This window comes from Mesitornis unicolor, unplaced genomic scaffold (assembly GCF_000695765.1).
Source record: "Mesitornis unicolor isolate BGI_N332 unplaced genomic scaffold, ASM69576v1 scaffold6249, whole genome shotgun sequence".
Lineage (NCBI taxonomy): Eukaryota > Metazoa > Chordata > Aves > Mesitornithiformes > Mesitornithidae > Mesitornis > Mesitornis unicolor.
Genome location: NW_010205137.1, coordinates 61,619 through 76,860, shown reverse-complemented (window position 1 = coordinate 76,860; position 15,242 = coordinate 61,619). Strand labels below are relative to the sequence as shown.

Here is a 15,242-nt window from a genome sequence, read left to right as displayed (position 1 = left end):
TAAAAACAACAACAACAAAATAGCCTCCGGAACAATACGTTATATGCAGCATGTAGTGCTTCAGTTATTTAGATACCAAATTCTTAGGTGCCACTAAGCATACTGAGTGAAGATACTGCTGGGTATAATACATTTCCAAGAGACCAGCAATAAAGGTGTATCTTCCCAGCCCTTGGCTGGCAGGTGACTTGGACTGAAATGTTATGACAGGAAATAACTAAACCATTCTCCTGACGCTACTGTTTCAGTTCTTTTAAACAAGTTCCCAGACAGAGCAATTCTGACAGGATCTGGACAGCGTCTTAGCAGAATGACATCTTTGATACAGCAAACTGTTGATCTGCTGTTGACTTGACTATTTAGGAAAACATCCTAGAGATGGGGAAAAGTTACCCTTCAATTTCACACCAGTTCAATGCCTTGGTAAAAAGACATTTTAAAGACCTGAGACAGAATTGACATCCACTGCAGTACCACCACAGTTAACTGTTGTTTGATCCCCATATAAAATGTATTCTTGGCTATATTCCTATAGTTAGCCAATATATGCTAGCAACATAAGGATTATAGATCCTATTTTGCTGTAATGAATGGCATCATAACTTTCCTCTTTGTCCCTTCTCTTTTGCCTCATAAACTATTTTCTTGTAGCTACACCTCTCTACTTCTTAAACCACAACAATATTTTTGGCCCAGGCCCTCCGTCTTGCCATGGCGACATCTCACAGTAATAGTTACAATTCTCTCCGGAGTTTGGTCAGACTACAGTGAGGCAACACTTCTTGGGTCTTTTACTCAGTAATCTGAACAGTTTTGTAATGCCATACACTGCTAACAAACTGGTAATGCTTTGGTCCAGAAAGTAAATTCTGTATTTCAGGTTTAGAAGTGTTTGAGATACATCTGTGTTGAAAGGTGCTAAATAAGCACAAGATAGTGCATTTCCAGCTCAAGAAAAATAGCTCAAATTTCAAAACGTCTGCTACTGATGCAGCATTTTTCATCTTCACAAAAAAATCCCACATTCTTCCTGCAATTGATGAGTCATAAGTAGCACCCAGAACATCTACAGGACTGGATATCTACCTGTCTCGTTTTTACACACATAGATCCTCGACATTGGTCCACTGGGAACATATGTTACTCTTTTTTAGCCATTTGAAAGGAGAAAATATCCTGTACATAAATATTTTTTAACAAAATATGGTTCCTAGTGGCTTCTACATTCCCATAAATTAGCACCTATGTACATCTGTAAGTCAGTAGATAACAGCAACAATAATCAAGTGTAAACATTTGGCATGTAAACATGGTTTTAAAAATATGAAACCACAAAATATCATGTAAAGTAACCTATTAGATATGTTATATTGTACCTTCAGGATATACCGATTGGAGATTTTGTCATCAGCAGCCACATATAAGCGGATGAAGACAGAGTTACTGTATTGACCACGAAGAGTTGCCAAGGCTTGGACTAAGCTAAACCTCCTTTCTGACCACTGCCCTTCAGGCCCAATATTGGATTCCAGCACAGGCCAGCGGAAAGGTGAATGCCTCAGTATACTTAACAGGGGTTTCACATCGGCTTTTTCAATCTTATCTAAAATGTCAAAGTGTGACAACAATTACATTCCAGACAATTCAAATCCCCCAGCAGCTACACAAGACACAAAGGTTTATCGGCATTGATTGATTTCTAGGCAAGACAAAACACAATAGCTGAAACCCAAAGCCTTTGCTCTGCCTGTGAGCACACAAAAGCGGGACTTCAACCCAGTTAATCTGAATCAAGAATAAGAGAGGCAAATTAGTTCCTTTCAAAAAAGGCAAGCAGCTGGAATTAAGTGAATTAAAAAAACCAAACACTCCTCGCTTAGGAACTAGCATAGAAACTTCACTGGTTGTGAGAGGGAGTTATTATACATGATCAAAGCTAGAAGGGTCAGCATCTCAGCACTAAGACTGTGGAGCAGGCTGTCTCAATTGCTGACAGTCGGTCTCGGGCCATACTGGAAAAAAACTGCTCAGGAAAAAACAATCTGAAAGAGTCAGAAGGACAAAAGGCACTTTGAAGGACAAAGTCCACTCCCTCCCAACCCATCTTTCACCCATGCAGCTACATAAAGGTAGTGGCATGTCCCAGTGTACATCACCTTACAGCAAGATTTACAAGCTCAGGAAAAGCACTCCACAAATGTGGTTATAGAGCTTCCCGTCCAAACTTGCTTGCTTTCAGATAACTTGAAATTAAAGACTCCATAGCTGTCTGTACCCAGCCTCGTGGAAGTGTTTTGATTAAATGCACTTAGAGAAAGGTAGAAGGTGCTGAGTGACAAGCTCTTGAACGTGTCAGTATGAGAATTTCATCAGACAGCTCCTCTGATTTTCCAGGCGCTACCCTCACATCCCCAGGGCATGGCTTTGGCATCCTTTTGCACAGAAAAATATTCCTTCACAGCTCCCTGACAAGCAGAGGCTTCTGTAAAACTAACTTTTTGTGCCTTGGTGCACCTCAGTCTTGACAGCCAACTTTAGAAACACATAGAAGACCCTCTGCATTCAGTTGAATCCAAATAGGAGAAAACTATGTCTCCTCAAGGCTTCACAGAGCTCAGCAGACAGCAAAAGAGCTGGCCTTTGTAAATGCAAGTAACGCATACGTGTTCCACTCAAATCAAGCCACTTACTTTCATTCATGCAGGATGCATAAAGGATCTTGGCCTTCTGCACAGCTTCACTGTCTCGTCTTTTGCTGATAGGTCTCTCAAGTAATGCTGAAAAAAAAAATTACATTTTTTTCAATACTTTGCAAAATGCAGGAACTGTCTGTTTGCCTGTCTCAGCATTTTTTTTTAATCATAGCATTTTTTAATTAAGGATGAGGTTACATATGTATTTTCTTAAGTAGTAACACAGACAAAAGAAGTGTTTGCACTTTTTTCCACCTCCAACAGAGGAGGACTTTTTATCTGTTTGTTTTTAAGGAGTCTGTTTTAAAGCCAGCTGACAGATACTGTTTATTGCTTGTCCTCATAAACAGCCAACCTCAGCAAACTAAGAGCACAGGGAATCATGGGGTGAGGGTGGGAACCAATGTAAAGGGCAGGGAGTCAGGAATTCTTTCAAGTGGCTCAGCCTGTGGTGCTGGTATGTTGTAAAATCAGAGTCTAATGGAGAAGGTGACAGCATCCCAGAAACAGGAGCACTGGCATTCACTTTTGCCAGAGCTGCTGCTGCTGAAAGAAAGCAGCAGAGAACTGCCCTGTTGTCTGTCAAATCAGACATTATTCAGCTGCAGATACAGATACTATGGCTAAATGCAGGGGCAGCTTAGCTTTAGCGAGATCTACCAGCACAGGTAGAGCATTATCTATCAGCTCAGGTGCAGCACAGCATGAGCACTTCCATGGCCAAGAGGAGCAGGGTAGTACTTAAACACAGTACAGAAACGGGACTAGCAAACCCTGTCTGACCTCATCTGGTTTTGGAAGGCCCAAACAGGTCCTGCACAGCATTGCCTTATTGCTGCTGGGATCACTGGGGAGAGTGGCTTTGCTGGAACCATCCCAAGTCCCTCCTGTTTTATACTCAGCCAGAGCTAAAATGTCTCAAAAAATTCAAGAGTGCCTTCTCTATTCCATACTCCCCAGTGCTCTGGGTTTCAAATCAGCAAAGGCACAGTGCAGATTGGCCCCATGTGGTGCCTGAGCACAAAAGGGGGAACAAGGCACAGCACAGGAACCCCAGTGGCCTGCCAAGGCAGAAGGCCACTGGGACTTCACAGCACCATCTATGACAAAACCAAACCACTTCCACATAGAGTTTAGTCAGGTGTCAGTGCAATGCTACTCTTCTCTGCCAGCACTGGCTGGGGTGATGCAGAGTACTGAAGAGCTGGTGGTGCTGTCATCCAAAAGCAGCACCCTCCTGCAAATGGGCAGCAGCTGCTCACTCTCCAGCCCCTGCCTTTTCCAGCAGCTCACCAGAGCCCTCTCTCCAATGTCACCTCTCCCAGGGGGCAAAAGTCCAGCTAGATGGCACCATTAGATTCTGTAGCTGAGAACAGTCTGGGTGTGGGTTGCTTCATTCAGTGTTAGGAGCTCACTGCTGGAGGTTTAAAACACTTATCTCCCAGGATTTTCCTAGCACCTTGAGGAACTATGCCGCAACTCTCAGGCATTCCTCACCTGTGCTCAGGTGACCACTCAGGGAAACATACTGCTGACCTCAAACTGGTTATTAGTCAAAGAATACCCTAGTGATAAGCAAAGGCCACTTATTCTCTCCCTCCAATCCCTTTTCTCCTTAAAAAAAAAAAAAAAAGAAACAAAACAAAAATCAATCAACTCGTTTGCTTGGATCCTTGAGAGGTGTGATGAGATCATTCTCTTTTAGTTATGAATGAGGTTTTCCCTAAAAATACTATTGGACAGGATTCCCAATAGCTTTTGTTTCAGATCCTCAAATCGTTAATATTGTTCAGCTTGTTAAATACAATATAATGCAAATCATTGACACATATCGTGTGCACAGTTCTTAGCAGAATAATCAGACCTGTTCATGTTTTAACAATGACATTTTAAAAGAAACTATAAATGAAACCTCCATAAAACTAAGGATGAAAAAATACACTCCTATTAAAGCCATTGCAATAACTTCTGTTCCTTGCCAGTGAGTTGCATAGCCATGAAATTTTGTAGCTAATAAAATTCAATGGCTAGAGCCCGGCTAAAGCTCAGGAGAGATACAGAGGATGAAATCCAGTAAAATAAAATAAACTCTAGGAATACACCTGCATAAAATCCTGTTAAAAACAAACTGGGTGTATTCCCATCAAACTATCTCGTTATGCAACAGAACAAAGCTGTAAGACTCGCTGCTCTATTGCAAAGAATGAAATGGGGTAGGTGCTGCCAATTTGCTGAGAATTCCTTTATGAATAAAAATCTTGGTCCTGATGACATAAAATCCAGCGATCAAACACAAAAACCTCAATAAGATGGTTGAAACCTGTGGACACTGAAACAGAGGATGTGATCCATGGGTGCTCTTCAGGCTATAGAGGTTCCTTAGCCTTAGCCTCAAGCTTTCAGAAAGATTTAGAAGCTCAGACCCAGAGCACTGGTCACATCCATTTGATTTCTGCATTAGCTAGTCTAAAATCCAAATACAAGGCATAGATATTCACTTCTTATTCAACTCACAAATACATATGCATTTTGCATGTCCTTGAATATTTAAATTCTACTTAAACAGGAAGAGAAAGAAAAGGCAAGAAGTGATGCATACTAATCAAAAATATGAGTAAACAATTGGGCTATCTACCGGTTGCTGTATCCATGGAAAGAAAGTCACTACTGTGATTGAAATCAATGTAGACACATCAAGCTATCTTTAAATTAACAGTGTCAGGTACTGTGAGTAGCCTGGCCACAGTGGCAGGCTGCGACTGCCCCGCTCCTGCACTGAGTGTATCTAATTGTGTGGGTCAGTGCATGCTGAGCAGTGCAGCATTTTGAAGGGCTGCAGCTCAGAGTATCTGCTCTCCAAGGACCTCCACAAGTTGAACAGACCTGCCTTAGGGCTATCCTGTGCTCTCACAGTTACAGAGGGGCACTCTCTAAGCAATGCTCCATTCCTTAATGTGTAATGTGGCATTTCGGGCTCTCATCTACACTGAGGGAAATACCAGCTGGTGACCTATTGAGAGCAATTCCAGCCCCTTGGAAAAAAATTTAACTCTTAATTGTAGCTGTCTGAGAGGACTGTCTTTCCACCTTGAAAATTTTTAATGGCCTCAGATATTTTCTGTTTGGACACCAGCATGAAAGCAAAACCTATTAGGTCTTCCAAAGGATAGGAAGAGAAAGACCACCACAGATCAGCTAATGTTCAGCATCATGAGATACCCACAGGCCTACTGTTTAGGTCCCTACTCTGCCTTTTCAAGCACCTGCTCTCACCCCTCACTAGGAGATTGTGTGTATTCATACAAAACCACTGAGAAATTCAGTCTAGTAGGCTTTTCTTAAGGCCAGTGCCTAGAATTAAAAACTGTGGCCAAGGTAGCGAAATCATGGTAACCAGCATTTTCACTAAAGCAGCTCACTCAGGCTGAGAAGGACATTGAGTATGTGAGTTTGTCCTTGCAGCTTTCTCTCTCTTTTTTTTTTAAACTTAGTTTTCTTGTTTCAAAATTAAAAGCTCCCTAAAGCAATTTTCCACTTAATTCAATTCAACTTGAATCTATAGACTGTTTCAATAGACAAAAAACCCATATCCTTCACAAGATTCACTGATAGTGAAAGAAATCTTACCTGACTTTCATGAGCATCTTTTAGCTTCATTGTTAAATAAGAATTTTTAGGAACAAATGGATTTGACTAGACTAGGAAACACACAGCACTCCAATAAAATTAAAGAAAACATCCCTTGAAATAATAGTTTATTTGTACGCTTGCAGCTAAATATTACATTGCTAGAGAAAGAAAATAAATCTAGCTGGAGAGGTTAAAAAAAGACCACAATCTAAACTGCTTTACAACCAACAAAAGAGCACAGGATAATTACTAACAGCAACTACAATTTAACAACTTAATGCTGCTACTGACTTATATCACTAGCCTGCTGCAAATGGAAGCACATTATCATACCCTAAAATCACCTGGACAAGCAAAGTGAACCAGCATAGCTTAAGACACCTTGAACACAAAGTCTGCGATCACATTTCCTCAGCCAAATATGAAGTACATGTTTAAATGGCTTTTCTAGCAAAGCAGCTCTTCAGACACATCTTTTGTTTCCTTCACATTCAAATTCATTCCAAAGTATTTCTCTTCTGGATGAAAGGGATCTTGGCCTGTGCTACTTATCTCAGCACCTCATTGTCCATGTTATGTATGCACCAGATGCCCAGATGCAAGATTTATGTCTCCCTTCGCATAAAACTTAGTTGTGGCAAGCATCAAAACTTAGTGGCAATTCTGCTCCACAGCACTGAAATAACGTTACTCATCTCATCAAGCAACATCCATTTGTACAGTCAGAAACAGGCTAGAGGTCATTGTGATAGCCTAAACTTTCTGAGGTTGCAAATTGCTTCATTGTTCATTTTTTTTCTACCAAGGGGCTGAGGGCTGGGATGTTCCCATTATAAATCAAAGTTCTTGCACTCCTGGTAGCCCAGGTCAGGTGGTCAGGTGCATCATTGCAAACCCTCTCCCTGGCTTTCATACAAAACACAAAGACTCAGCATGATCAAGAAAAATGCCATAGCTGGGAATGATCCTCAGCTGTCTGAATTGTAGATGCTCAGATAGATAGCCAAGGAAAAAAAGCCACAGCTGGGGGTGGTGGGAAGCTGGGTTTGGGAAAGGAAGGAAGGAGGCTTATATTGAGTTGCCTTCAGAGAGTTCTTTTCCAGGGCAAGAAGGCTAAAAAAGGCCAGCTTCCTGTGGTTCACTGCTCTCCAGTAAATAGCAATTATCTGCTGTTAAAAGTTAGAGCAAGGCACTTTACAAAGTAAGCTTTGCTAGTGTCTGTGTGTGTTTATTTAACTGCATACTATTCCAAAGCTGCTAAGGATAGTCTTGTGGCTAAGTGTTACCTTTAATCTTACTTTCCATTTCTAGACCTTGTTGATTTTCCAGCCTACTCTCTTACACAGCTTCACTTTGGTTTTCAACCACCGTATTTTATTTATAACACTGAGAAATCCTGTACCTTTCCCTCTTCTGACTTGAAGTGCCTGAAAAAGGGATTGTACAGACAGATTTGCAGAAATCAGATTTGCAGGGAAAAGAAATATGCATACCATTTATTCAGATTAGGAATATTGACTTAATTTATCAGTGTCCTGATTTGCAAATTGTATATATTCTATATGTTATCTGACAGTTTTCTATGTATGTAGGTGAGTTACATTCCCAAAAGACACTATGGATGTCTCTGATTTGCTAAGCTTATTTCTTATCCTAGAGAGAAAAATGTTTTCACTGCTCTTTCCAACCCTAGATATGGAGAATACACTGTGCTAGTAAAGAGAGTAGCTTTCTTTTCCATTCATTTTTATCATTCTCCTTTTACAGACATTTGCTCTATGTGGAAAATGCAAACTGAACTGTTTGCACAGTGATATCTGATGATGATCTGAAATATATTATAATGTTTTGTATCTTTAAGATAAACAACCACATGTGCAAATATCCCAGCGGGAGTATGCTGAGATTTAAATAAAAAAATAAAAAAGCCTATACAAGAACCCCAAGGGGACATACCATTTCCTGCAAAGTGGTAACCCTGGAGGGGTGAAAAGCTAGAAGCAGACAAGTAATTCAACATGACCTACTAGGGCAGTTCTAGAGGAAACAGCAGTCTTGGACTGCAAAAACAGAGAAGTATCAAAGCAAGGAGATGATCTTATTGTTGTACACAGGCAGGTGAGACAAACTGAAACACCACCTGCCCTTCAGCTGCCCATATTTTAAAAATGTTGAACAGGGTGCAGAAAAACATCACAACCATTTGGGTTTTTCTTTGGGTGGAGTGGCTTGAGAAATAGAAGGCAGGAGAAAAAGCCATGCAGCAAAGAAGTGTGATTTGTCTCATAAAAGATGGTAAAAGAGTGATGATATTACAGTGTGGAAGTACCTCACCATTAGAAAATGCTTGGTGCCAAAGAAGGCTTTAGTCTATCAAAAAAGGGCATAAAGAAAACCAACAGTTGGAAGATGAAGACAAATTCAGCAGTGATTGTGATTAACCACTGGAGCCAAGCAGAGAAGGTAGTGGCTTCTCTGCCCCTTAACATCTTCAAGACTTGATGTTTTTTTGGAAGATAAGCTTTAGCCCAAAGTGAATTATGTTTTAACCCAGTGTAAGCTGTTGAGCTGCATTACATGGGTAATGTAATTGTCTGTGATACAAGAAAGTTCATAGGAGATAATCTAATGGTTTCTCCTGGCATTGCGCTCTATACATTTAGGATAAGGATCTCAAAGCACTCTTAGACATGTGAGACCAAGGAGATACAGCCATTATCCACTGTTGCAGATAAAGAAAATGAGCTACAGCAGATTAAGTCCTCCTTATCTAACTCATATCACAGTCCTACTGTTTGGAACAGTGCTTCTTTATGAGCATAGAACTAGCTGAACTTGATCCAAACACTCAAAGAGCTTGATCCTTTGAAGATGGTGAATGCCCCTTGGTCCCTTTAATGTCAGTGACAGTAGGAATTGCTCAGCATTGCCCAGATGATGCTCAGTACTACAACTGAAAGCAATTTGTAATGCACTATTTTTAGGAGCAGATCTAGAAAGCAGCCCAAGGGCTTCTCAGAAGCCCATGCATACTCATTCACTGGCCCAAAGGAAGAAGATGCTCTCTCATCAGCTATGCCCCACACCAAGGCCCTTTCAAAGCCTCATGCAACAGCATGCTCTCCTTTTGGTTTGGGTAGCAGTACCTAGCAACCAGATATTTGCTCCATACTGTGTGTTTATGAGCTTCAGCTTCTTAAACCAAAATACAGGAACTCTACTTGTGGAAAGTGAGCATCTTTGCAATTACCTGATGACAGAGAAGGTGGATTTCTCTTTCAGTTCTTGAGCAATAAGGACTATGTTCTTCACCCTCACCTCTATGCTGGTCTACAGCTATAAGGGTCATGATTCTACACTAATGAGAAGAAAAATTAGAAGAGCTGTTCACTCATCTCCAACTATCAGTTACAAGCTTTGTTTCCTTCCCAGATTAGCACTATTAGTACTATGTGTTACCTCTCTGAGGAAGCAAAACCCATGTTATCTTTTGGAAATTTGCAATAGATCCTCTGATGCCAGCAGAGGGGTGTTTTAAGGATGTCCTGTGAGAAATTTCCACTTAAAAGTAGAGAAAAACCTACTCAAACCTTGGTTTGAGTTTGACAATCAAACCAAATACACCACACTTGTGTGCAGAATTGCATTCCCTGCAGTTCCTGAGCAATAAGACAATTATGATTAGTCTAGTCCTCATTAAGACTCTAAGCCTTAAATCCCCTATTTCCTTCACACTAAAGAGCTATGGCAAAAGAGTTCCTGAAAAGCAACTGTAACCCCTAAAGCCCAACCCAAGTAGCCAACTGCAGTTGTGCCACTAAGGGCATCTAAGGATTCCAACTGTGTCATGAAGATGCTTCCCTTTCTTCAAATTCCCAGAGCACTGGATTTAAGAAGCCAAGTTCAGTACAGTTCACAGAGCAGCTATTTGGCCAAGATGCCAACAGGCACGCAAAAAAACTTCAGGGCCATGCTGCTGTTACGGAAATCACAGCCAGACAAATGTACAGTCTTAATTACAGTAATGTGAGCGTACATGTTGCAAAAGTGATTATTTCAGAATGGTTTGGGGTTAGCTGCCGTTCATTCAGAATATCTGGTTTCCACTTTCTTTTTTTCAGAGCCCAAAGCTAAGTGAAGGAGGAGGGCTGACAGTGCCAAGTTTTATAGATGAAGGCCTATGAGAGGCACAGTGTTCTACCTCAAAATAAAAGCACTGACCACAGCATCTAAAATTGTACACAAGTCTGTTGTGATCATTTGACCAACAGTAACTTTCCTGTCTTACTACTTGAAAATGTGAGTTTAATAGCCTGTAACACAAACAATCCAGGTCATGAGATCATCACAGGAGAAAATCTGATATATATTTTTTTATTCTCATCAGTTTAGAAACCTGACCTCTATAGCTGGAGAAGGGTATAGAGGGGAGGGTGAAGAATGTATATATGTATACGCATATATATAGATATATACGTACAACTTTAGTGTACAGAACAGCCTCTTTCCTCTATTAACGATTTATAGCAATATTTGGGTTTTTCGAAGCTTCTCTAAAATATGAACTAACCTAAACTTACTTATTTTTATAAACTACCATCTCTGCTATTGTTCTGCAGTGCTTCTTGCTAGGTCAGGTGTCTGATGCACAGTCTGACATGTGGAGTCTGAGTCCTCTTCCCCACCAGACTCTTTACAAGACATAAGCTTCAGATGATTGGTTTTTAAATAAAAGTTTGATTCCAGGATTCCAAAATCAGAAAGGACAGTCTTTAAACATACAATTTTCACTCCCTCGCAACTAAAAGGAAAAGTTTTCCTGTCATTGTAGATAAATAATTTTTAAAATACCAACACCTTACTGACATTAAGGGTCTTCTTGCTTTTATTCTCCTGGTGGCTGTAAATATTACTTAGTTTCAGAGGACTAGAAGGGAAGCAGTCAGAACCTAATGCACTACCAAAACTACTTAAATGCATTTTATAAACACCTATTTTAAATATATAGTGCATTATGGTCCAGATTTATCTACTGTTTGCTAAATATGCATATAGATAAACAAACTAGGATCAAAGGCTTGCAAAAATCTTTCTCCGTATACTTAAAACTATCCTAGCCTAAATAAATCTTTTCCCTTTGAGTCTAAAATAAAATAAACCAGCAAGTCAATACACTTTTCTGGTGCTTATAATATAGCTTTTACATTTTACCGAAGCATATATTGTTTCCACTTTCAAGTGTTTTGTGTTCCCTCCTTAATTAGCCTTCTACTACTTTCTTATAATTTTTCCTTCAGTTCCCCATTGTAAAGAATCAGATCACCAGAATCATCTTACTGGCGTACATAAAGACTCCAAATCATGACTCCAAGCAAATTCCATAAAGGCAAACTCCTTGTTCACACAGGAATATGAAATAATGCAGAGCACTGGACACAACCTAGATTGTCCTACCACCTGCCATGTTGTATATTCCTACCTCTTCGGAAGGCGCATCCAGGATGCAAATGAATGAGGTCCTGGTCCCTTTTAGAAGGCCTTATGTTGGCTTACACAGCCTCAGATGTACCTTAAATGTAGTAGTTTCTGTGTTCTCATTATTTATTTTTTTTTCTATAAAAACTACCAGTGTATTCTGCAGCTCCAGGAGCTCATTCTTCAGGTTCATCTTTGCAGAGCTGATGCCTTAATCTAGGCCTGTCTTGTTTTGATAAACTGCATGTCTTCCACCCCTTTTTTTATGTTACAGGTTTGTGGGTAGAGGGATGTTTTTTTGTTGTGTTTTTTTTTTAAAAGGCATTTAATGATGATCCACACACCATTAATAGATCCAGGCAAACATCTTTCGTATTTGATACAATTATTGTCCATCAGCCTATTTCTTGATGACACTGTCCATCTCACCACAGTTAGACTAGTGACTCTTGAAAATAACCGGCCCATCATTACTAATTGTACTGACATTCTGATAGAACATTTAATCATTATGAATTAATTTTGCATTAATGAGGATATAATTAATATGATGTCCACAGGAATTCATGAAGATTTAGTAATGAATCAATTCACATAGGTTCTAATTCCCAAGGAAAATAAATCAAGTAAGTCAAACAAAATTTTCCCAAACACCAATTTCAGGAAAAGGTTCTGTATTTATACAAATAAATCCAACTAATATATTGGCATTTTAAGGTTGCCCCCTACCCCCCAGTAAGAAATTCCTCAATCCTTTTCTTGAATATCCATTATGGCAATATGGAAGTTCTCATGGAAATGGCATTCAAACAGCTTTGCTTACATAAATGTTTCCTAATGATGTTCAGTGCCCTAACATACAACACATTTCCTAAATTACAATGCTGTTTGCTTCTACAGTTTCAGCATTTTGTAAATTCCCTGAGGTTTTTATATGACAAGATAAGCACATCGTGCAAGTTCCTCCAAGTTAACTAACATGACTGTACACAAAGTGTAACAAAACCAAAAATAACCTTATGCGGATGTGAGAACCTCTGTTTATAAATCTAATTTCAATAATAAATCTTAACCTTTTGAGCAATATTTCCCCCTTCTCTACCCTGCCCCTCTAGGCTCCCAGTATTATGCTGCAAGGGATAACACGTCATTTTAATATTAGACACAGGAGTTTAAATTGCATTTAAACTGCATTTAAACAAGAAGATTGTAAGGTCCCCAGTTGTTACAATATAGGTGGAGCTCAATACTAAATGGCAGCATTAAGCTTTACTTTGTTATATTAATACTTTCAACATGTACTTGTGTAATTTTCTTTTGTTAGTCAGAAAATGGGAAATCAGATGTCATGGATTGCTACGCTTTCCAAGCTATGAATCACAGAAAGGTTTGGGTTGGAAGGGACCTCAAAGATCATCTAATCTAACCCCCCTTCCATGGACAGGGACACCTCCCACCAGACCAGGTTACTCAAAGGCCTGTCCAACCTGGCCTTAAACACCTCCAGGGAGAGGGCATCCACAACTACTCTGGGAAACTTGTGCCAGTGCAAAGAATTTCTTCCTAATGTCTGATTCAAACCTACACCCTTCCAGTTTAAAGCCATTACCTTGCAAGATGCAGGTGGCTTTCTGGGCTGCAAGTGCACGTTGCTGGCTCATGTTGAGATTCTCATCAACAAACACCCCCAAGGCCTTCTCCTCAGGGCAGCCCTCAATCCACTCTCAGCTCAGCCTGTATTTGTGCTTGGGATTGCTCCTACGCAAGTGCAGGACGTTGTACTTGGCCTTGTTGAACTTCATGAGTTACTCATGGGCCCACATCTCCAGCCTGTCAAGATCCCTCTGGATGCCTCTCTCTGCAAAATTACCAGTCCAAAGAACAGCCATATAGTAATTTTGAAATTCAGTATCTGCAAATGTGAACATATATCCTTCTGCAGGTGACAGCCAAAACAGAGGTTCACTGTAAATCCAGGGGCAGTACTGTGCCGCATGTCGAACAGCAGCATGGCACAGGGATCACTGGAGGATGTCACTCTGGTATCCCAACCAGGGAGATACCATAGGAATCCTGTGGCTGAGTTACTGTGCTGCCTTAAAATCTCATTTAGGAACCAAAATTATCTCCTTTCTCTACTCATGGTTTCTGAAAATCACCCATTACAAACACAACTTTCATTCTGAGCAGCCACAAAGCCTGGAAAAAGTCCTGGCTTCTCCACCTTTGACTCAGGTACTTCTGAGTCTAAGAGAGATTTACCTGACTTGTACCACTTATGTTTTTTCCTTATATTTACATGAATAAGTCATTATTGGAAAGATCTTAGACCACTTTGAAAGAAAAAGGGTGTCTGAACCATAGAAGAGAGGTCCATTTGTAGTAGAACAGACCAAGCAAAACAGTGGGTTTTAATTACTGCTGGTATTCTCCCTCTTACTTGGGACAGCTCTCAACCAGCTATCTGTGAAGAAAGAAATCAGAAAAGATGGATCAGCTACTACAGAAACCTAGGGATGAGTGGCAGCAGCTATATTACAGATTTCATGGTTCACATCCAAGCCATCCCTGTGGTCCCTACTGAGCATGTGTTGAAGAGTGGGAGAAGCAAAACCAGCTCTAAAGAGCCCTGTGGCACAGGGTCCTCTGTGCAGGACAGCATCCACTCAACACCAGGTTCTGGGATTTGTCTGAAAGGCATATCCTATGGTCAAATAGCGCAAATTTCCATTCTGAGGTATTTTTACTTTACTACTTTTACTTTAAAAAGAATGTATTTCATAAAGAAAACCATTGCAGATTATATTGGGAAAAGTTGCTTACACTGTCAAGTTATTTTGTTTGCTGCCTGTCTCATGTTCTTTAAACACCCACACACTGTATCCTCCAAAAAGGCCTGCATTTCTTTCTCTTGGCCACATTGGAAATTCTGCACTTTAAATTGACTGGCATTCAAAAAATAGCCACGCTAGAAAGCTTAGCACAGCAAATTCGTCTGAAGTAGGTGTCTCACTGGGCCAGGATCAGTATGGAGACTTAATCTGTAAATTAGTTTCCACAGGCATAAATTAAATTTAAAAGGCCTGGAAGACATGTTCACAAATTATTCACATAATTTAAATCAGTTTCTTTCCAGTGCTGAAATTTAGGAATGTTTGCATACTTGTTTGTTTGGTTGTTTTTTTAATTTATTGCTTCCTGCACGGTCACTTGGAAAAAAAAAAACAAACAACAAAACAAACAGCCGTATTTCATTGTTCTGCAGGCTTCAGAGGAAGGAAAAGAAACTGCTTGGTTCACGATCAACATTCACCACAGGTAATAGGCACTGATTTACTTGCCTCAGACTTCCAGTTCTGAATAATTCACAAAAGGCCACTTGCATTTGAATGGTAAGACAATAGTGCTCCTAAACCCTTAATTAAGGTCACCAATCAAAATGGA

The 15,242-nt window shown here is 40.1% G+C and overlaps 1 protein-coding gene across 1 annotated transcript in view; it reads right to left on the bottom strand.

The window, feature by feature from the left end:
• The window catches only part of PHEX (phosphate regulating endopeptidase homolog, X-linked), a gene marked incomplete at its 3' end in the record, with an annotated part of 46,816 nt that overhangs the window by 21,576 nt on the left and 9,998 nt on the right, over positions 1-15,242 (bottom strand). The window contains exons 4-5 of the mRNA XM_010191276.1: positions 2,691-2,777; positions 1,377-1,603 (exon numbers count right to left, since the gene is read on the bottom strand). Coding sequence (XP_010189578.1) covers positions 1,377-1,603; positions 2,691-2,777 — 314 coding nt within the window. The remainder of the gene's footprint in view (positions 1-1,376; positions 1,604-2,690; positions 2,778-15,242) is intronic.